Raw genomic sequence first — 23,130 nt, 5'->3', positions numbered from 1 at the left:
TTCTAGTTATGCCATTAAGAAATTTGAATCAAAAATTTGGATTATGCAATGAACAAGATTTATTATTAATTACAAGAATGAGAAAATGTGTTCTTGAAGGAAATGTTATTTCATGAAGTAATATTGGTGACACCAATATTTTAACGAAGACAATTTTCTTTAATCGTTTCTTTTGCAATGACTATTAATGAGAGTTATGGACAATCTCAAAACCATGTTGGGATATATCTTCCGTCGCCAGTGTTGCGATTAGAGAATGATTGAAAATATTGATTATGGACGAAGACGATGAATATACGAATAAGACTTTCAATGTAGTCTATAAAGAATAATTTTGTAATATTACCATAATTTATGTTGTATGAACATTTTTCTAAATTTATTGTTGAATTAATTTTTAATATTACTCAACTTTTTTTTTGTTACATATTAAGCTAATTAGACCCGTGCGGAGACCTGTGCACCGCATGGGTCTAAGTTCTAGTAATAATTATAATTAAAAACTCGACTGAACCCTAATATTGGCAGGAAAATCTAAAATCGATGTTAAACCCTAAAATCGACACAAAATCCTAAAATTTGATCATAAGTCAAACACGAACCCTTAAATCGGCCAAAAAACCAAAAAATCGGCCGAAATACCAAAAATTGGCCAAAACCCCAAAAATGGAAAAGCATAGGTGCTATTCATTGACATAATTGGGCATAAACAAACATTAAGGTCATCAATTCAAGGATCCAAGTATCCAACAATAATTGTCATCACACGAGCGGCACATGATTCTATAAGAAAATAAAAACCTAGGGTGAATCTATCAATTTGAAATCTACAGCTAGGTCGTCCCACATTGTACGACTTGAAAATTCTGGACTCTTGCAGTATATTGGGGAGCCATGCTCAGCAGATCTCGGAGACTCAGGCATCTCTTCATGCACCTCCTCCAATTTCCATAATGCACTCTCGGGCTAAAAGACATGGACAAATAGTTAGGAAATTGAATTGAAACCGGATAGAAAGGCAAAGCAGAAACATTAGGAGTTACAAATGAACCTTCAGTTTACTTGCAAGTGGTTCAAAGGAAATTTTCATGGCATCATCTGAATCTGATGAAACAAAGAATAAAATAGTCAGTAAACAAAGTAACCAGTCAAAACACATACACAATAGAAAATCTAGAATTAGTTAATACTAATTACCATCCTCCAGTCCAACAGTCTTGAAAAAATGATGTCTATCCAATGCTTGAGTCTTTGATTTTATACATTGTTCATGATCGTGCAACATTCGCTCTTCAGCTATTGCATCCGGGTGGAGATACTTCCCTGTCAAGGAACTTGTCTTCAGGCTTTTCTTATTTTTTATATCAGGAGCGTGTAGCTTCGCCAAGGCTGAATTTGAAATGTCAGTAAGTGGTTTCCTGCTGCCAGTATTTGATTTCTTAGAAGCTTTGCTGCCAGAAACAACTTCCTTATTCAGAATAAGAGTGGAGTTGCTCTTGTTCTTGGACTTATTCAGAATGACAGAGGGTTTAACAGTTTTTAATGGACCATTGAGAGTTTTCTTTCCATCTACTAGATCAAATGGCTTCACTGAGTTGGATAGATCACCAAGTGGTTTTCTTCCTCCAAGCTTAGATTTCCTCTGTCCAGTAAAATCTGTCTTTCCAGACACAGTTCCTGTTTCTGCACCAGCATTAAAAATTCTAACCATTCAACACACATATACAAATAACGGAAAGTAAAAGATGCTTAAACCAAATGAACCGGATCATACCATAAACATGGTCAGTGACATTTTGGTCTTGAAACAAGCGAACAGTTCGTGCTGCCATTTTGAGTTAAAGTAGTCAATTTCAAATGAACACCCTGCAAATATTGTAAAAGGGTAAAAGGGTTCAAGCCATCTTAGAATTTTTCACATATAATCAAGTCATAATATCATCATTTGTCAACTTATCACTAGTTCCTCAATCTTAATAAATTGAATAAATTCTGTCAAAAATAAAATAAAATAGAATACATTGAATAAATTTAAAATGAAAATGTAATCAAAGCATTAGAACTTATCACCCTAACATTTCACACTAATGTCCATATAATTGACACAGAAGGAGAAATTTCACATTCTGATTCTTGGGAAGGAAGAATTACCATGTGAATGCTTTATTTTTCCTCCAAAAATAAAAAGAAACCCAACATTTTCAATTTTGCACCCTCGGAAAGTAACCCAAAATCTCAATCTTTAAACCCCAAAAGAAAACATAGGGTTACGATTTTCCATCTAATTTAAACGTAAACGCAAAAATCATATATTTTTTTAACTTCAAAACCTAATAGAATGGCACTCAATTTATTTCTTGGATTCATGTTCACCATCAATTTTCATATAATTTTTTTCGCTGACAAGTTTCCATGGAATGTTTGTGATTAACATAACAATTAAAGAAGAAAACACTCATTCAATCAAGATTATCCTACCAAACATTATCAAAGAAACACTTGAATTTAAAATTAAGAAACCCAAAATCTCATCTCAATTTTGAAACCCCCAAAAAAAACCTAGGGTTTCAATTTTCCCAAAAAAATCATATACTTCAAATTACAAACCCAAAAATCAACACATTTCTTTCATTCATGTTCACAATCGATTATTTTTATCAGAAAATTTTCCATGGATTGTTTACCATTAACGTAACATTAAAAGAACTAAAAATTCATGCAATCAAAGATCAAAGAAACAGTTGAATTGAAAAAGAACTTAGAAGATAAACGAAAACTTACAAGTAATACAAAAAGTTCCTGAAAAAAGTGATTTCTCTTTGGTTAATTTGTTGATTTCTTTCAATTATAGCGTTTCTCACTTTGTTTTCGTCTTAGTTTCGTCGATGATTTTTTTTGAAGTGTGTTTTGGAATAGGCAACGCTTTTTATGCTTCCGAAATGGATTTCAACGGTAACTTGTTGGCTTTTTACATTGGTGTCCCTATTCAAGAATCTCAATTACATATATGACCTTTCGCTAATCTGTTTCCTACCGTTGCAAAAAATGTGTTTGGGCATAAAACTATTGTGGTACCAATATTAATTTTTTTGTTTTAATTAGTTTGGGCTAAATAAATTTTTACACTTTAAAATTTTGAATATTGTTATTGGAACAACTTTTTGGGACAATTTTAAGTCAAAAAAAAAACACTTTTTTGGGACAATTTTATTTTTTCTTCTTCTTTTGTAACAAAAATCATAAAGTGAGAGGAGAGAGTAAAAATATAATGAAAATATGAGAGACTTGTCAAAAAGTTGTTCAAATATCATTACTCTAAAATTTTAGCGAATTTTGATTATAGTACTTAAGAATAAAAATAGTGTGTTTTCTTTTTCTTCTAATATTTTCTGTTTCATTTTATGTCCCTAATCAGTAATCAACATAATTTTAATGTTCTTGATATCTATTGAACATAATACGGACATATCGATGTTTGACATAATGGATGTGTTGTAATAAGTTTGAGGTGAAATAAAGTCCCACATTATTTAAATAAATGGAGGATGGACATTTTATAAGTCATATGGCTCATAAACCTAATGTGTTGAGGTTTTTGGGTAAGATGTAATGTCTAACTAACTTGAATCGTTGTTTTGAGCCAGATGTGGATGATCTCCCTAGTTGTCACGTCCCTTCGTGACACAACAGTTGTATCAAAGTCGATGGTTTGACAAAGGATTTGACCGACTTGATGTATCGAAAGTCTTCCTAACAAAGGTGGGTAGGTGGCGTGTACCGTTGAGTGCTGCCAACAGCGGTGCAAGTGTATGGATGAAAAGAATGCTTCCACTTGGAGCATAAAAAATTGAATGACTCACACTTGAGGGCAAGAATAGTGTGGCAAGTGTGAGGTGAATTAAAGTCTCGCATTCCTTGAAACAAGTGAAGGTTTAACACTTTATAAGTGAGATGACCCATAAACTTAATGTCTTAATGTTTTGTGTAAAAGTGTGGTGTCCAACTCACTAGTATAGTTACTCTGAGTCCAATATGGATGATCATCTGGCTGGCACCTCATGATCCAACGTGATGGACATAACGTACATTAACATGTTTTGAACATAAAATGGTCATAATTTTGATATTAATATGATCATAAATTGGTCAATACGTACAAAAAATATTAGAAAAAGAAGACAAAAACATCCAACTTTTATTTTTAGAGACATCAAAATTTGTTATACTTTTAGGAACCAAAAACTTATATGACCTGATAGTTTTGAAAACAAAAATGTGTCGAAGGATCTATTTAATCTATAAAAGATAATTATTCGTCAGTATCACATATGACAAATTAATACAGGACAAATTTTAAGGATGAATTTTTTATCGTGTAATACATTTGATTGACCAAATATTATTTTACATACTTGCTTAAAACAAAAAATTGTCTTATGCTTATACTTTATTGATGGACAAAATTTCATTTTAAAACAAAAAATTGTCTTATGCTTATACTTTATTGATGGACAAAATTTCATTTTATTTTTAATCCATTGACTCTCAATTTATTGAGTCTCAGACACAAATTTAAAACCAAACAATATAATTAAATTGTAATATTCAATCCCTTATTTTTCTCTCAGTCAGATGTCTTATACAATTGGTTATTGTAAGGATTAATAAAACTCGGCATGTCGAGAACTCCAAATGTTTGGTCTAATATTAAAAAAAATAGGTCTTGAATCTGAGAGATCCTAGATTCGAGTCCACTAGTATTTTTGAAGTGAGGTAAATGTAATTATATGTGTAAGTGTTTTTTGAGTCCTAAGAGCATACACAATGGAGCACTCCAACTTTGAGTACTTAAATGGGTCACATCATTAATTTATTATTTTTTAATAATAGTACCTAACAGGTACTCAACCCCTCCAATGGAGCACTTCTTAAAAAGTTCTAAAATCAATAACCTCATATCATTACAATAACTTATTATTTAATTATCTATTTTATAATATAAATTGATTGAATGATAAAATTACAAAATTAGTATGTAATATTTTTTTTTATAATTCGAAAAAATAATTAAAATTCAAAATTTAATTTAAAATAATATTGTCAAATTTTAAGAATTACACGATTAAAAAATAATTTAAAATAACATTACATAATTTTAAGAATTACACAATTAACAAATAATTTAAAATAACATTAAATAATTTCAAAAATTGTGCTTTTGTGATGTACAAAAAAAAAATTGTGTTTTTTTATAAATATTCATTAATTCAAATTGAATATATAAAATAAAGTGGATCCCATAAAAAGAATATTTTAATGAAAAATAAGATGGGTCCAAAGGAGAGAGAGTTCTTATATTAGAAATGATACCTAATAGGTACTCAAATTGGTGGTACTACACCATTGGAGATGGTCTAAGGTTTTCACTGCCTTGAACGCATCATCCCTTCACTCTAAAATTTTTTATCAAAAAAAAAAGTAGACATGTCAATGTTTTTTTTTTTAAGGAAGTAGACATATTAAAAAAAAAATGGGTATGTCAATTAATGAAAATAATTAATATTCTCTTGCTTTTTACTTTTTTAGAAAATGTGCAAAAACTTAATTGACACTTTTTTTTTATCAACTTAATTTAACTTTAACTTATATTTCGACAAAATAGTACAAATATATATATATATATATATATATATATATATATATATATATATATATATATATATATATATATATATATATATATATATATATATATATATATTCCTTCTATTATTTTAACCAAAAGTATCATTCAGTTTTTTAAGAAGTTTAATCAAGTCTCCTTTCAAAAGAAGAATTTTTTTCTGGTGAATTCAAGAAAAGAAATCTAATCAAGTGATTGATATTCTTGACCAACAAAAAATATACAACTATTCTTTTGAATATTGTGTATTCAACAAATTAAAAGTTTAAATTTTGATTTTCTTAAAACAATTTTTTTATTCCTTAACAACACTTCTTACCAAGACTCATACAAAATTGTTATAGAAAAAAAAAATCAAACGGATCTTTATGAGAACTTAATATATGGGAGATAAAGATCAACAACCCAACAAAACAACGATATAAAAAACTGCGATAAAAATGAGGTAGTTGCGAAACTGATAAAAGCCCATTAAAATATATCAACAACCCAACGAAACAACGATAAAGACCAATTTCTAAATGGGGAGTTGGGAAACAAATTTACAGAGAGTGGTTCGAATGGGGACGATAAGGCACAGAAGGATAGATGAGTGAGTGGTGGCGCACTGCAACCACCATTGGAAGTGGGTGCCGAGAGTAAATTGAAACGAGGTAATTAAATGTAGTAAAAACAATATTTTATTTATTGTTATGGAATGAACTTCGTGTATGTTTGGTTCTACTTTTAGAGGGGCCAAAATTGAAGTTAGAGGTGTAGAATTGGTTTTGACTTGTCCGATTTCTCAAAAGTAGAATTGATTTTGCCTCCATAATTGATTTACACTCAAATATTTGGTTGGAATCACTTTTACATGAAGTATCCAAGCTTATCTAGGATGTGTGTGTCTCGTTCACTCATGGCACTCCCGATAACAAACAAAAGTTGGATTCTATCTTTTCCTTCTATGAAACTTATGATTCTTCAGCATCTCTAGAGGTTTCCAAACCAAAGTTGCGGACTTAGCAGTCCCTACCCGAGTCAAGCTTCATCCTTAGAAGAAGACCCTCCAACATGATGACCTCAACTTCATGGTTGTAGTTGGTAGACCCGTCTACCCCGAACGAAGGTCTCAATCTTCCCGGAAGGGATAAAAAAAAGGTGTAGCAAACATGCCCTCAATCAAGTTTAACGACCCCCACTTACTTACTAAGTGTTGGTTCTATCCCAGCCAAGCAACCAAAGTCGGGATAGGGCCTTTCTTTGATGGAAATAGTGAGAAAAAAAAAGAAAGAGAAAGGGAAGAAGCGGGGTAAAGTAGTTAGTTCCGTATGCAATTTCTCACCCCATTTCACATACTTCCTCGAAGACCTCGAACAAGAATCTTCATACGATTGTATCATCTCAACCCTCATTGATGGCCTTAATGGCTACCTGGAGGAGATTCACAAAAGGTTGTCGTCTGTAATGGCTCACGTTACTCTTCGCATTCCATCACTATATATACCTCGCAATCATAACGCAAAGATTACACAATCAATGTAATTTCAATATCTCTATTTCTCCTTGGCTTACTTGAGCGTCGGAATATTTAACAGGTAACATCTCACTTTCACTTTCATCACTATGAAATTAGTACTACATTGTTCTCCATTTCGGATATCCTTTTTGTCAGCCCAGATCATTTATGTTTTACAGCAAAATCATCAAATATTGGTACTATATATCATTCATTTTACTTATGTGTGTACTATTTTAACCGAAAGGATATTACTATGATCTCTACCAAACATAGACCAACTTCTTTCTCACGTCGAAGTTATGATGATGATAAAAGCACATAAATGAATGATGCTATCCATAAATGCATACACAACATGTCACATAAATTTTCTTGGAATCCAAACACACTTTTTATTAAGCTTGTTTGGTGAGAAACTAACTGAAGAGAACAACAAGAAGGTGAATTTTGCTCAATGCAATTTTCCAACACTATTTTCCCTTTCCATTATCTCCAACACAACTTAAAAGATATTAAAATATTACAGTAACAATGTGATACTATATTATTTATATTCATAAAATTTAAAATAAAAATAAAAAAAAAATAAAAAAAACTGAGTGAAATTAACGCCAAGCAGATGCAACGGTGAGAGTTCTTCCCATCCAACCAAAGCAAACGCCACCGTTTTCTTCATTAACAGTAACTCGGCTTCCTGGCGCAAGCCGCTCTTTAATTGACTCAGCCACTTTCTGACTCACTGGGTTTAACCTAAACCCAGCCATACTCATGCGTGCACGCCACTTCCCAAACACTTCACAACGCTCCACGCGATCTCTTCCTTCACAACCAACCGCGTTACACAGTTTCTGACTCAGTCCTTCCTCAATCTTGACTCGCTCCGAGTTCTCCTTCCCCATAGTAGACTCGAGTGAATCAAACAGCGCGCCGTAATATGAACATGACTCAGCCACACGTGCAACAAACGGTGCCGTATTGGTATTAATTTCTTGCTCCAAAACAATTACAACATGAGGCGCGAGTGATTTCACGCTCCTAAGAAGCGCGTCGCGTGGATTCTCCGTTGACACACTTTCGTCTGGCATTCTGAATAGCTTGAACGCGAAATTCACAGCAAGAATATCCTCCGAGTCACAACCTAATGACTCGCGAGTTAACTCAGCAAGTTTTTGTGTTACCACTTTTAATTCAAACCCAATTCTTAAACGCTCCGCTTGTCGACCCAAATTTTCTCCCACAATCTTCAGCCATTCTTCATCGTCGTTCTCCGCCACCGCCGTGATCTTCAACGTCGCCGGTGAACCATTGAGACGCGCGTGGAGTTCATTGAGAAGGGCCATGTATTGTTTTCCATGACCAATATCAAAATCCACCACGCATAGCTTCATCACGTTGTTGTTGTTGTTGTTGTTGTTGTTATCTTTCTCTGTTGTTTCTTCGAATGCTGCTTCGAGGATTGCGATGTTTGCAGCCATGAAAGAGACCTTAAAGCAGAGAGAATGATCAAAGAGAAGCTGAGTTGACTCAGCGTGTTCTTTGCTAAACAGTTCCACTACCGGAGGTGGATTTTCAACATGATTCACGCGTGATTTCAACGCTGAAACCATGCAATCCATTAATCGACGATCAGAATTCATTATCGGGTTCGGATTCTGAGCCATACGATTAAGGATCTCTGAAGCAGATTCCATTTTACCTTCGGAAATTGCGGTTGCAGCTTCCATCAACAATTGCTTTGAACAACCAGAAGCAGGAGAAACAACAGATGAAGAACATGAGTTCAGTGATGTTGTTGAAGAAGTGGGTGAGTATGAATCGGGTTTCTGGGTCGGGTTTTTCTCGAAACTAATCAAATTCTGAATTGTTTCAGACCATTCGCTGTTTGTAATTCCAGAAACTGCGTCTTGTTCTCCTTCTTCATCATTGTCTTCAAGAAGCTGTTTTTCCAACTCCAGAAAACGATGATCCATCATTTTCTTAGGTGGGTCATGGCTAGTTGGAATTACCCTGTTCTGAATCTGCGAAAAATTAGAATTTTGATAAAGATAATTGGTGTTTTGCAGAATTGAATTGTTCATGGGTAATGGGTTTTGAACAATAGGGTTTGATATTGAGCGAAGCGGTAAACCCAAACGTGGTGAAGAAAAAGAAGAAGGGTTGATGAATTCAGGTGATGAATTTGTGAAATCAATTGGAGAAAGAGGAGACATAGGAGAACCATGTTGGAAATTCCTAGGTTTCACAGAACGAAGTAAAAGGTTTGAAAGAACAGTATTGTTGTTGTTGTTGTTGTGGTGGTGGTTCAGATTATGGTTCAGATTATTATTATTGAAATTGTGAAGGTTAAGGTTGTTGTTGTTGGTGATGTTATTGATGTTGTTGATGTTTTGGGTTTGAAATTCAGCAAGGGTTCGTTTCCCTATGAGGGAAGATGTTTGACGTTGTTGGATTTGGGAAGAAGGATCGATGAAAATCGATGGAAGCTGTTGTTGTTGGGTTCGGTAGAAAGGTTGATGAAGGTTATGTGTGTTGGTGGCTATGTTTGAGAGATAATTGTTATTGTTATTGTTGATGATATTGTTGTTGTTCATGTTGGACATGTTGGATGATGGAAGTGTGATAGATCTACCAGAAAAACTAGCAGCTCCGCCGTAGAAATCAGAGGAACCACCACTACCGGGGAATCCCGGTGAAGACATTCTACGGCGAAGAGAAAAACAACAAAAAGGTTTTTGGTTGGTTATTTGGAAAAACGCATAAGACAATAAGAAAGAGAGAGAAAAAGATAGGTTACTTGTTGCATTACTTATGAGATTGAAATGTTGAAAATAATGAGTGTGGTGAATGAATTTAACGGAGGTTTTAAATTTGATTAAGAAACCGAGTAAAGAAGTTTTTTATTCTTTTGGATTTTTTTAAACGGTACGGATAACGTGAAAGTTTCTTTTTCGCGTTTGAGTTTTATGCTGTTGAGATTACAGCCGTTGGATTTTTCGGATTTGAGGATTTTTGTCAAACATCGGACGCTCATTAAGCGATGAATAGCCAAAACGTATCTTTTTATGACCAAATTCATTTCTCGATTCAGAAACATAACATATTTGGATGAGCCAACGCAATGCTTAGGAGCGTGTGTATTAAGTACTTGTCAAACTTTAACGTTATCTAAGTAGTTACCGGTATACTTGCGCGCGGTTCGGCGGTTGGTTTCCACGTTCGCGGCAAAAAATTGCGGCGAATTTTTACGTCAATGCACAAGTTTAGATTTATAGTTTTCAGAATTTTAACGGCAAATGCACGCTAGGGCGCGGTTTTACTATTGAGATGTTGTTCGCGGCAAATTCCCATGTCAACGCGAAGGTTCGGATTTATAGTTTTAGGAATTTCACGACAGGCGTGCACTAGGATGTGTTTTACAACTATTGTGATGCTCGCAACAAAATATTTCGGCAAATTCTCATGTCAACGCAGAAGCTTGTATTTATAGTTACAAAATTTTCGCGGAAAATATGCATTGAGACACGGTTTTATGATTGTCGTGATATTCGCGGCAAAAAGACGCGGCAAATTTTTTGTTAACGTAGAACATGCATTGGAATACAAATTTATAATTGTCGTGATTTTAAAATGTCGATCCAAACTCACGTTTAATTGTTATTGCTATTGTTAAAAAAAAAAAAAGTTTTTGTGATTTTTCAGAAAATAACAATTATATAGAAATTGTTGTAATTAAAGGTAATATCACAATTGTAAAAGCTTTTGCGATTTCAAAAAATCACAATTATATGTGTGAATATAGAAATTGTTATCATTAAAGGTAATGTTTTTAATTATTTATTTCTTCCAATCCTAAATATTAAAAATTAACAAAAATTGATGTATTTGGTCGAAATTTTAGATAAGATATATTGCAGTAACACTTGTTGATCAAATTTTATCTTATATTTATGACTAAACAAGTAATGTTTATGATTGATTGACCATAATAACAAGGTAACACTACTCGACAAAAAAATAAAAAAGTAACAATGTATGATTAAAGTCATACTTAAAATAATTTTTATTTTTATAGAAAATATCCCAACAATCTTTTACATTAATTCATATGATAACATCGGTCAAACATATGGTTAATTACGATCGATAAGTGGATCATTAATCTATATACAAATGTGTTGTAAGAGGATATAAGATCGATTTCGTGGTTACGGACTTACGGTGAAAAAGTTAATAATTAGAGTGCTAACAATATCGAGAGTCTAATTCTCACTCCCAAAAAAATATTAATGATATTACTATTGGTCTTTTTAAAATAAACAATGTGTCGCAACTCATTAACTATAACTTTTACCAAGTTTAAAAAAAAAAAAAACTATAATTTTTACTATAAATAATAGTAATAAACTATGTTTTTGAAGATAAACAATGAATTAGTCCAAGTGAAATAAGTTTTGGGACTCTTATGCAGGTAGTTAGGAATTCGATTCGTAGATCATATATGTATGAAAATAAAGAGTTCGATTGGGAGGAGATAACCTACTATGTGTATCCCACAAATTAGTCGAGGGTTCGTGACTTTTGTGTACGAAAAAAATTCGGTTTAGAAGATAAAACTCACGTTGTGCGTTGTGTTTTAGATGAAGGGTCATGCTAAACAGTGCCTCTGGGGCACTAGTTAAGCATACTAAAAAAAAGAAACAAATGATAAAGTTAATGATAAGAGAGAATAATTTTTCATATCATTAAAACATTGAATGCACAATTTACGAAATAAAACTTTTATATTTATATCCTTAACTAGTGTCCCGGGGCACTGTTTAGCATTTTTCTTAGATGAATATATATGAATTAAATTCATATTCATTCATAAAATAAAGTGATAAAACATCTGTCATAGCGTAATGTTGTTTGAGTTGTTGTGTGCAGTTATGGATTAGGCGCGTGGGAAATGCGTTGAAAAATGATGTACTTTGGTGAGAATGAAAATGAATGAATGGGAACTTTATACAGAATAGAGTGATCAGGTGAGATGAAGGGACAGTTAGGAAGCAAATTCAAAAAGGGTAAGAGAGATACAACTATTACAAACCTACGTGTTACATTCGTGGACCAATCATAACTCGCGGTTAGGGGAACTCTGTTACCTTCGAGTATCTTTAACATCTCTCTACCTCCCCCACCTGGATTCCAAATTCCGGTGACCGGATACACCGGTAAATAAAATACCCTTTACCGACACCAACCAGTTTCAGTTAATACCGCCCACCCGTGTGATGTGACTTTGTCTGTCTCCGACAAAGAAGCGAATACATTATTATGAATAAATAATTATGCATAAATAATTCTTTAGTCCATGTTTTGGTTGTGGGGTGGAAAAATATAATTTTGAGTTGATTGATCCGGATTAAAATCAAGTTGAAACTTGAAACTGATCCAAATTATATCCCCTTTATAATCACATATTTAGATTATTTTGTAATTGATGTGAGACTTGTTAACACAATCTCTCACGTTCAACGCTATTAAGTTTGTGGCGCGAATATAAATGATAGATAACCTGATCATAACTGAATTTTAGAGTTAGAAGTTATAATTTCTAACTTCAAATTGAATCGATCTTTGAGACATAATCAATTGTATATTTTTAAAAATATAAACAAGTCAAAATCAATTTTACACCTTTAAAATTAATTTTGGAATCTCTAGAAGTCAAAGTGAAACTAATCATACATTTAATGTACAAAAATTTAAGTGGTTTTTTTTTTTAACTCGATATCCAACCAAAAATCGGCTAATTCGAATGGATGAATCTCGCCGCGCACTTGCAAGAAGTCAATTTTTTGTTTTTGTTTTTTATGGGCTAGCCTACCAAAATAGGTATAGAAGATAATTGAATATAAGATCTTGAGAGAAACACACTCCAAATTTTTAAAGCAACACCACTAGATCAATCCAAGTAGAATTTAAAAAAATTAAGCAAGTTGAGTTTAAGTTTTTTTTTTGAACAACAAAATATTATTATTATTATTAATAAACGGTCTTTGCACATGATGAACAAAGACCGGGAGAAGTGGAACTACAAAATAAAAGCGCCGTAAAAATCGGAACACCAATGGAAAAATCAAAAACTAACACCATCAATTAGATGTTCACTTCTAATCTCATTCTTAGAATAACACTCCACAATCTCCAGACCACCAAAGAAGACCATCAACCCGACCCATAGAGATACAGCTAGACTCTAACTCTCGAATAAAAAATAACCGGCCCATCAGAATCTAAAAACAACTCAAAGTTCATAAATCAACAAATAAACTTCAAAATTACACCCATAACATAAGTTGATTCCAGTCCTGGTAGAATATTAAAAAAGAAATTGAGTAAATAAAAATTAATATATTTTATCTATTTTTTTAATGAAAATTTCATCTAAATTTTAGACTAATATACTTCGGTTGAATTAAGGTAGTATGGGTCAATTCTTTATGAACGGAAACATTTTTTTTTTGACAACCATAAAAACGAAAATCTAATGTCCTACAGCTAGATTATCCTATTCAACTTTCTTTCTATTTTTTTTTTCTTTCTTGTTGACAAAATCTTGTTCACTTTTCAGATTTTAATGATTGGCTCCTAGCACCTACACATTATACAATCAAAATATCTTACAATAATAGTACTCCAAAAGAAAATCCAAAAGAAATTAAAAATCATCATCCGTCAACCGTTTTTCAACAATTACAGAGTTAACGTTGTAGACTTTATCTCGTGATACTGGTTGTGCAATTTCATTTTTTAAAGGAAAATATCAACATATTTAGTTTTGCATATTTTTTGCTGTAAACTTTTTATTTTATCAGTTTCATGGAAATTTTGACAAAGCAATTTCTTTAATATTTTAATCTTGAATATAAAATCATTTTGTTATATTATTTTTCTTCTTAAGAGTGCTGTTAAATTAGTTCTAATATGAATCACAATATTATGAATTGTATCTCAAAAACATTTTAGACGTGTAACTCAATAAAAAAAAAATTAATTAATATGTATTTTGGACCGGACTAAGAATTATGGTTCTCGTTATGTCCGGCCCAAACACATGAAGTATGATTGACTATGGTGATCCAACGAATCACAACGGACACGAGCAAAACACACTCACAATGCTTGCGTCAGGAATCAAGGTCTTAATGGCTAATCAAAGTTTTAATGACTTTTTTTCTTCTTTTTTTTTGCATAAAGTTTTAATGACTTTGACTCCCCCTTACCACTGGCAAGCGTCTCGTGATCTCCTCACTCCCATCAATGACAATTACTCTGCATCAATATATCCTATATATATTTTTCACCAGGAAGATTCATGTGTTATTCTATAAACTATACATCACACTTTACATTTCTTATTGAATTGAACGTTAGAATGCTTATAGATACGCCTAACATCAACCACTTTGATGCAACATGCTAGACCCTGGTCATCTCATTCTAATCAAGTAAGATAAATAAAGTTACACAAAAGATATGTGTTTGGAATATTGAATTACAAACATGATGATTTTGAATCCTCTATTAAAAGATATTTTGTTTAATAATTTTTTTGGAAAAGAAGGGGAACATATCCTCTGCCAGAATGAAATATTATAGGAAATAATCCATATATTATGCACCATCTACTTCAAGGAAAAAACCATTTAAATTTTGCATGTACCCAAAGGTTGTTTATACAATTTTTCTCATGATTTTTTTTAAAATAAAATAATCACTTTTTAAAAATTTATCGTTTGTTACTAAGTTTTTAAAAACTACTTTAAATGAGAAATTGTTTTCAATAGTTTCTCAAAAAAATAATTTTCAAATATTTAAAGCATTGAGCATACAGATTTCTTTTTCTAAAAGATTATAATCCATAATAAATAGGCACCAAACCCGTTACTTTTAGATGACAAAGTTTCATCATATCAATCTTGAATTTACTAGACTTAAGTTTTTCTATAGGTGTCTCTTCTCTCATTGTACCATGTTCAAAATTTCTACAGATTCAATTACACGTGTTTTTTATTTGGAGTGGACTAAAAAAGTTGACAAAAATTGTTGGGCAAGTCGAATAGTGCTTCATCACCATAGAGGCAGGGTTCAACTGAACTCCCTCATCTTGAAAAAATTGTATAGACAATCTTGTATATTTTGCTCATTAAACTCCCTAAAGTTTAACTTTTGAACCCATCCAAACACTCAATAGAAGAAGAAAGGAAATAAAAGAAGCACATTAGATAGAGGTGACGGTACCTGTGAGGAGTGGCGGAGCCAGGAAAAAATAATCGGATGGGCCACTAAAAATTATATTGCATGCAAAAAATTTAAGTTATAATACTTGCAAAAAGTTGATAATAAAAAATTAAATGTTTTATTATATTACATGTATATTAAAAGAAGAATGATTGTTCTTAATTGAAAATAGTTGTAATTATGCACCCAAAAAAAAAATAGTTGAGATTTTTTATAAAAAAATGGAAATTGTGAATTTTTTTGTTGATAAAAAAGTTGTTTTATTCCCACAAAAAGAAGCTTTTGAATTTATCTTTACGTTAGATTTTTAAATTATCAGGTAAATGAGTATTCTTAGATATAAATTTATATCATTTAAAAAATTACAATAACTAACTATTAATTTAAAAACTATAGAAGATGAATTTGATTTTTTTTAAAATAAATTATAATGTAGTAATTTAAAAGTATATAGATATGAAAAACAATGTTTTTTAAAGATATTTATTTGCAATTATAAAAAATAACAAAAGATGTAAATGGAATGTTGAGATTCTTTCTTTTAAGAAAAATAAAACAAAAAAAAAATATGCAAAAGGTTGAAGTAGTAGGTGTTGAAGCCACAAGCCTAAACACAACAACTACAAGCACCTTGCAACCAACTAGGCTATCTGATTGAATTAACATAGTTACGCGCAAACAAATATACATATAATATACTTGTAATTTTATTAATACACTATGGGTATTATAGTCATTTCCTATTTTTTGGGGTAGGCCAAGGCCCAGCCTGGCCACCCCTAGCTCCGCTACTGCCTGTGAGTGTTCTGAGGCGTGAGTGTTGACGCTCAAGTCAATATAAGATAGAGTGAGAATAAAGAGACACTGGACTAAAAAATGTATAACTCTTTTACTAGGTGCTAGTCAATCTATTTATAGCGAATGAATAATTAGGGAAGAATGATAATGATATTCTCTTATCTTGCGCCAAATCTCTCATTTTCAGTCTATTTTGTCCACTCAAGACAATGAATTAGGAAAGTGAATGTTACCGTTCCCAAAGTTCCATAGGCTTGAGCCTTTGGAAGGGGTTCCGACTAAGTTGTACTTTTATGTTTTTAACCGAAAGGGTAGGTTGTACTTTTTTTTTGTTTTTGATGGATTGGACCTTTAGCTCAATCGAAAATTGTTACGATTATGTTAATTTTGCAAGAAAAAAAATGGAGAGAAAATTATTTTTTTAACTATAGTATAGAAAGTGAGGAAAATAGAATAAAATTAACATTTTTTTTGGTACATGAATAAAATTAATATTTGGTAGTCTACTATTAGTGTCCATTTTATTAATATATAATTGACGACCAACTTTTCATCGTTATATCCACACGTCTTATTTTTATTTTATATTTCAAAATACTACTACTATAGTAGCTCTTCCAATTCCAATTTGGATTTATAATCTCAAGTTGTGTATTTAAAATTATCATAGAGTCTCCAAATCACACACTAAAGAAAACTTTACAAAAGTAAATTATTTTCCACAATTTATTTAATAGGACCTGTCTTTAGAAAAGATGCTTGTTTTGTCAATATTATAGTTACAAATTTCAGGAGAAAGGTAGGTAGAATTTAAGATGATTTTCCGTTATATATCCTTACTTAGCATGTTTGGCCTCTGCACAAATTGAGAGCCACAATCTAATTTTATTTTAATATGGTTTAATTTGATTTCACAACAACCACTATTAACAAATTAATTGATTAAATTTGTGGCTACTATAAGGCAATGCTAAATACAAGTACTAAGATATATCATATATCCCTTGGCAACAATACCATGATGAGTTTGTTTTGCCAGAATAAGGATTTGATGTTCAATAAATGTTAAGGTAGTACCCCACGAAACCACAATCCAACTCAGATTTGGCCAATGGGTTTGGCATAGACATTAAATTTTTAACTTAAGATTAAGATTGCTGCTGTGAGGCTTATCCATCACATGTATGGCCAGTCCCATAAAACTTATACACGCAAGAGCACGCGCGTGCATGAAGTAACCATACTCTCTCTAGTCTCTTCAATAATGACTAAACAACTATTTTAGGTGTGTGAGACACCACTATTATACTTACTGAATTTATCAAATTTGCATATACTTCGATTATCAGTTTTGTTTGTAATTTACTATGAAGTAAATAGATTTTAATCCTATAAAGGGTAGAGTGGAAAAAAAATAAAGGTTATAATTGTAACAACGTCATGATTTGATATCATGTACCTATAATATTTATCTTTGATTTATTCATTAACGGTTGATATTAGTCTTAACAATGTTTTATTAACACTAAAAAAGTGATATTTTTTGCACTCCAACAAAATGTATCCACATGCAATCTAGCACTTTGATTTGATCATTCGTGGGTTGTCAGTTAACAAGTTTATGATTGTTTTGAATTGAGGATTTGATCGGCGTGCTTGAGTAACGATAATCTAGACGCGTATGAACTTGAACTTAAAAATAAATTGCATAAACGACAAATTGTTGAAATGTAAATTGAGCCCATCAATCGATAATTTATAGCATGTGTTAAGAAGTGTATCCTTGTGTTGTTTATGTGTGTTAGCGTGCGGCTATTTTTCAATTTTAGATAATGTATTTCTCTTTTGGAAATGAACTCCTTAAAACAGTCTAAGTTTCACTTATTTATAGAAAAACAAGAAAATTTGAATAACCGCCTTCGATACATTGGTTGGGTGCCATGTTTTAGTGGTAACGGCCGGTAATTGCACCTTCGATAACCGTCTAAAACCGTTCGCTCTTATCTTCTTCAAGACCTCCCAAATTTCCAATTCTGCCCTTAAATTCAGGTTGAGTTTAAAAGGTAGAATAAGTCTAACTAGTCTAATTCGAGTTTAAATCTAAAAAAATTAACTGGACATTGTTTTTGGTTCTGACCTAGATGAGTGCATTTTGGAAGATACGATTCGAAACTTAGCGATTTTGGAAGTTATCTTTCGAAACATTTCAAACTCAAAAAACACAATTGCACTATATTGGTACCATTCAGAACGTAGGATCCGAAATTAAGCGAATTCGGAAGTTATCTTTTGAAAGATTCTAAGGACAAAATTGGATTTTTTGGGAGTCTGGAAGCAATGCGGAGGGTCAGAAGAGCAATTTTCCAAAAAAAAAATGTAGAAACAAATGTGTGTGTTGTGTTTATTGGGCCTGGTGTCTTGGCCCATGAATGGCGTGTATGAGATAAAGGGGTTCTTTAATCCTTAGTTGGAACTTGGAACACAAAGGGCAAAGTATCTTAAATAAAGGTTTCAGATCTGGAAGTTTTTGGTGAAAATAGATTCTAAAAAAATTCAATTTAGTTTTTTTTCTTTTATAGAAGTTTTTTTTTTGGACACAAATTCAATGTAGTCATAAGTACATAATATGACAACTTATTTTCTATGCTTCATATATTTTGTAGGACATGGGTTTAATTATTGAATTTAGCATAATTTAATCATTTTTTTTATTTTTTAAAAGGCCTTGCTATAAAAAATTATTTTAGCCCTATAGATTTGGGCCGACCCTGCCCAATTACCTATGAACACAAGAAGATTTATCTCCCCGGCCCATATTTCCGAATTTGCACTAGAAAAACTTCGAAAAACGCATTCCGAAGTTTTTGTACAAGGGCAAAAATAGAAAAATAAGGGATAAAAATAAAACACAGGGGTGGGAAGAGAAAAATTCTAAGCACAATTCCTAAAAGACATGAAGAAAGAAGAGCGACAATGACACCATGCGAAAATTCGGTATGTTAATTTGGTTTTAGTTACAAATTCAATATGTGATTCCTTTCACTTAGCTAGTAATTTTGACATATTTTGACCTATTATAAGGGAGTATAAGAGGTACTCAATCCCTTACAATACAAAGCAAATTATAATATGCCTTGGATACAAACAATATGATCAATACACCAATTGGAAAAAGACAAAGAAGAATGACAACTTGTCCGACCGCTAAACCAAATCCAAGAGATAGCTTTAATGTTATCTAATAAGGAAGAGAGACATTAGGAAGAACTCCATTGAAAATCACATCATTTCTCCGCTTCCATATACATCAAGTAGTAGCTAACCAAATCAAATTTCTGATACAATTACCTTTAATTGGTTTTAGCGTGTTTTCTCTTTAAATTATTTTAGTTCATCTATGTCGTTTTGTTTATTGGTTTGAAGATGTGCACCATTGTTTTTCACGGTAGGATGTTTAATTAGATCAAAGTCTGGTGGTTTTTATTCTCAAACATAAGAAAGATTTTTAGATTTGATTTTTTTATGTTGTCTATTTAACTGGCATAGATCGAAGTAGGAAAAATATTAAGGTTCTTATTATAATAAAAAATGAACATTATGCATTAAAGAGACTACTACCTTACCCAAAAAAAAATGAGACTACTAAGTATAGTTTTTCCCAACACAAAAATTACATATATCATGATAGTGTCCAAACTATATATATACTATACATCTAATCTAATAGTATAAAAACTTTGACAATATAAAATAAGCTTAAATAAGTATGGGTGTTTTTAAAGCATGAACTCTATATAAACATATTGTTAGAATCAAAGATACAAACTAAGAATAACAAAGGAGGTAATTAGGGTTACATAAAATTAGAATTGCATTGACTTAATAAAATAGAGTTACAACAGATTATATAGCAAAACCTAGTGGACTATAAACCTAATGGGCCCAATAATATAAAGTCCAACAACTTATTATCTTAACATCTACCCTCAAACTCACGATGCAACAACAAGAAGCATCGAGAGTTTGTCAAACAAAACATACATAATAATATAAACTCAAAACATTTTATCTTAATACTACCCCTCAAGCTAAAACTTACTAAGCTTTAAGCTTGTTACAAAATTAACCCAGAAAAATAAACTAAATCAACTAATATCATAACCAAAAGGCACAAATAACAGCCAAAAGAGGAACCTTCATAGGGAAAGAGGAGAATCAAATCCAAACCAATCGAACAAATCCAAACATTACCAAACCACCAAATAGAAGAATCAGTCATCAGAGAGAGAAGCAATCAAAATAGAAGAACAAAAATAGAAGAACAGACAGAGGGGAGCAATCCAACATAAGAGAAATCATCAGAGAGAGAGAAACAATCAAGGAGAAGCAATCAGACATAAGAAAATCAACAGAGGGAAGCAATCAGACAGAAGTCAGACAAAAGCATCATCAATGAGTAGCAATAGAAGAAATCATTAGAAAGAAACAATCAGACAGAAGAAATCAGCAGAGAGAAGCAATCAGAAGAATTGACAGAGAGAAGTACTGCAATCGATTAGAAGAAACAATAAGGGAGAAATGCAATCAACTAGAAGAATCAATAGAGAGAGACAATCAAAGATAAGAACCAAATAAAGAGAGAAACAATTAAACAGAAGAAGCCAATGAGGGAGAATACCAATCAAACAAAGAAGAAATCGAAAGGGGAGAGACAATCAAAAAAGAGAAACCATAAGAAACCAAATTGTGAGCACTCACTCAGCAAACAAAACCAAACCATCAAATTGTGAGTATTACCTCACCAAACTGATTCATTCAAACAAATCTCCAAATTAATGGAACCAAACCAACAAAACTAGATCAAACTGAACCGAACAAAACCAAATCAAGACAAACAAATCAAACTGATTTTTTATATTTTTTTTTACCAACTGAGAACACCAAACGGTGTCTATTCCTCTAAACAAGCAAATCCAAAAAATATCATCACGTCATCAACCCAAACCAAAGGAAAAGCAACATGAGACACAAATCACCATAACCACGCTGGAACAAGAAAACAACATCACTAATCAATTCTTTAAACAAACTGGTCTTCCCAAAACATAACTATACTCCAAAAAAAATACCATTTACCCTTTGTTCACAATTCAATTGCAAAGCAGCAGACCACCATATCCACTTTTATCAATATACCAAAACTTTTCAAATACAACTCTCTGTGTGTGAGATGAGCCAGCAAAAAAAGCTTCTTCCATTCATTACCAAGATGGGACTTTATGACTTGTCAGCCCACCTTTGCTTCCCATTCCACGTGTCTTTTCCACGGTTTCGTTCTTGTGTGTAGCGCAGTAACAATCAACAACAACGCAAACCAAAATCCTCAAAACAGCAGCCAAGCACAAGACAAAAGACACAAAGCAGTATCACCTTTGACCACCAAGATAAAAACAGAACAAAACAACCAGCAACCGCAGATGAAGAAAGGGCCGCAACATAGACACAAGAACAAAAAACAGAACAATAGAAAAAGAAAAACAAACCAGATACTTAACAATACGGAGGCAAACAAATCTGACTAGGGGCACCGAATCATTCAATTCAAAATTCTACGAGACACACAACAACGAACATGTATAACCAATCATCAAAAAGAAACACAAACATATTCCCAAGCTTTTGGGAATTCGAAAGCGGAAGCGACAAATAGTTCAAGGCGGATCGAACCTTGCTCTAGATACCATGTTAGAATCAAAGATACAAACTAAGAATAACAAAGGAGGCAATTAGGGTTACATAAAATTAGAATTGCATTGACTTAATAAAATAGAGTTACAACAGATTATATAGCAAAACCTAGTGGACTATAAACCTAATGGGCCCAATAATATAAAGTCCAACAACTTATTATCTTAACACCTACCCTCAAACTCACGATGCAACAACAAGAAGCATCGAGAGTTTGTCAAACAAAACATACATAATAATATAAACTCAAAACATTTTATCTTAATACATATGACACGATACAAATACATGTCAACATTGTTAATATTATAAAAAAATAATGTACAAAAAAATCTAGTGTTAATATACTACTCTCACTCTAATTTTAATATAACAATAAGCTTACTAGATAAAATTGATATATTTAATTATGAATTTTATTTGTCCAATTTTTTTTTATATTTTAAATTATACAGGGAGTACCATGGTATGACATCAAAAATTATGTGAAAGAAACATTTAGACTTTCATAAGTACTAGTACGACCTACGACGTGTTAACTTATAAGCATGTTTGAAAAAAATGAAAAAAATAAAAGTGTTTAGTAAAAAGTTTTTCTCACGAGCTTATAGTTTTTTTTAGATACTATTTCAAGTAGAGTTTGAGCTTATAATTTATAGTTTTTTTTACAGTTTTTTCCACTTATAACTTTTAATTTAATTTTATTATTTTTTATAAAATAAAAAATATCAACTAAAAAAAACTACCAACTACATATAAATGTCATTTTATGTCTTTTTATATTTATCAATCATTTAAAAAACTAATTTTACCAAACACTTTAATTTCAATCAGCTAGTTTTTCAGTTATCAACTATAAGCTAGCTAGTTTTTCAGCTAGCTTATAAGCTATAAGCTAACGTATAACTTAATTTTACCAAACATATCCTTTGTTTGGTTGTATTAGAACCATGAGAATGGTTGACTTGTTGGTAGAAGCAACATTGCTAGATTGCCAATTTGATAAAATACAATAAATGAGATCTCTTGTAAATCAAGAAAGCTTTGTTCTCATTCACTTATGACCAGTTCTGGTTTGTTTCACAAACGACAATTTCATAATTATCGTGGCTAA

General features: G+C 31.9%; 2 protein-coding genes across 2 annotated transcripts; both read right to left on the bottom strand.

Annotated features, from left to right (window-relative positions):
* Nucleotides 1-667: 667 nt before the first annotated feature.
* On the bottom strand, nt 668-2,959 carry LOC123914180 (protein PATRONUS 1-like). Its single transcript, XM_045965215.1, has 5 exons — nt 2,782-2,959; nt 1,775-1,866; nt 1,198-1,683; nt 1,052-1,104; nt 668-966 (listed from the first exon to the last, which is right to left on the bottom strand). The coding sequence occupies exons 2-5, from the start codon at nt 1,830-1,832 to the stop codon at nt 802-804; spliced, it is 762 nt and encodes a 253-aa protein (XP_045821171.1). The 5' UTR covers nt 1,833-1,866; nt 2,782-2,959; the 3' UTR covers nt 668-801.
* A 4,592-nt stretch (nt 2,960-7,551) lies between these two features.
* On the bottom strand, nt 7,552-10,214 carry LOC123914170 (scarecrow-like protein 8). Its single transcript, XM_045965204.1, has one exon. The coding sequence runs from the start codon at nt 9,881-9,883 to the stop codon at nt 7,790-7,792; it is 2,094 nt and encodes a 697-aa protein (XP_045821160.1). The 5' UTR covers nt 9,884-10,214; the 3' UTR covers nt 7,552-7,789.
* Between the last annotated feature and the right edge of the window lie 12,916 nt (nt 10,215-23,130).

This window comes from Trifolium pratense, linkage group LG1 (genome assembly GCF_020283565.1).
Source record: "Trifolium pratense cultivar HEN17-A07 linkage group LG1, ARS_RC_1.1, whole genome shotgun sequence".
Classification (NCBI taxonomy): domain Eukaryota; kingdom Viridiplantae; phylum Streptophyta; class Magnoliopsida; order Fabales; family Fabaceae; genus Trifolium; species Trifolium pratense.
Note: the sequence above shows the minus strand (reverse complement) of the source record. Positions and strands in the feature narration are given on the sequence as shown.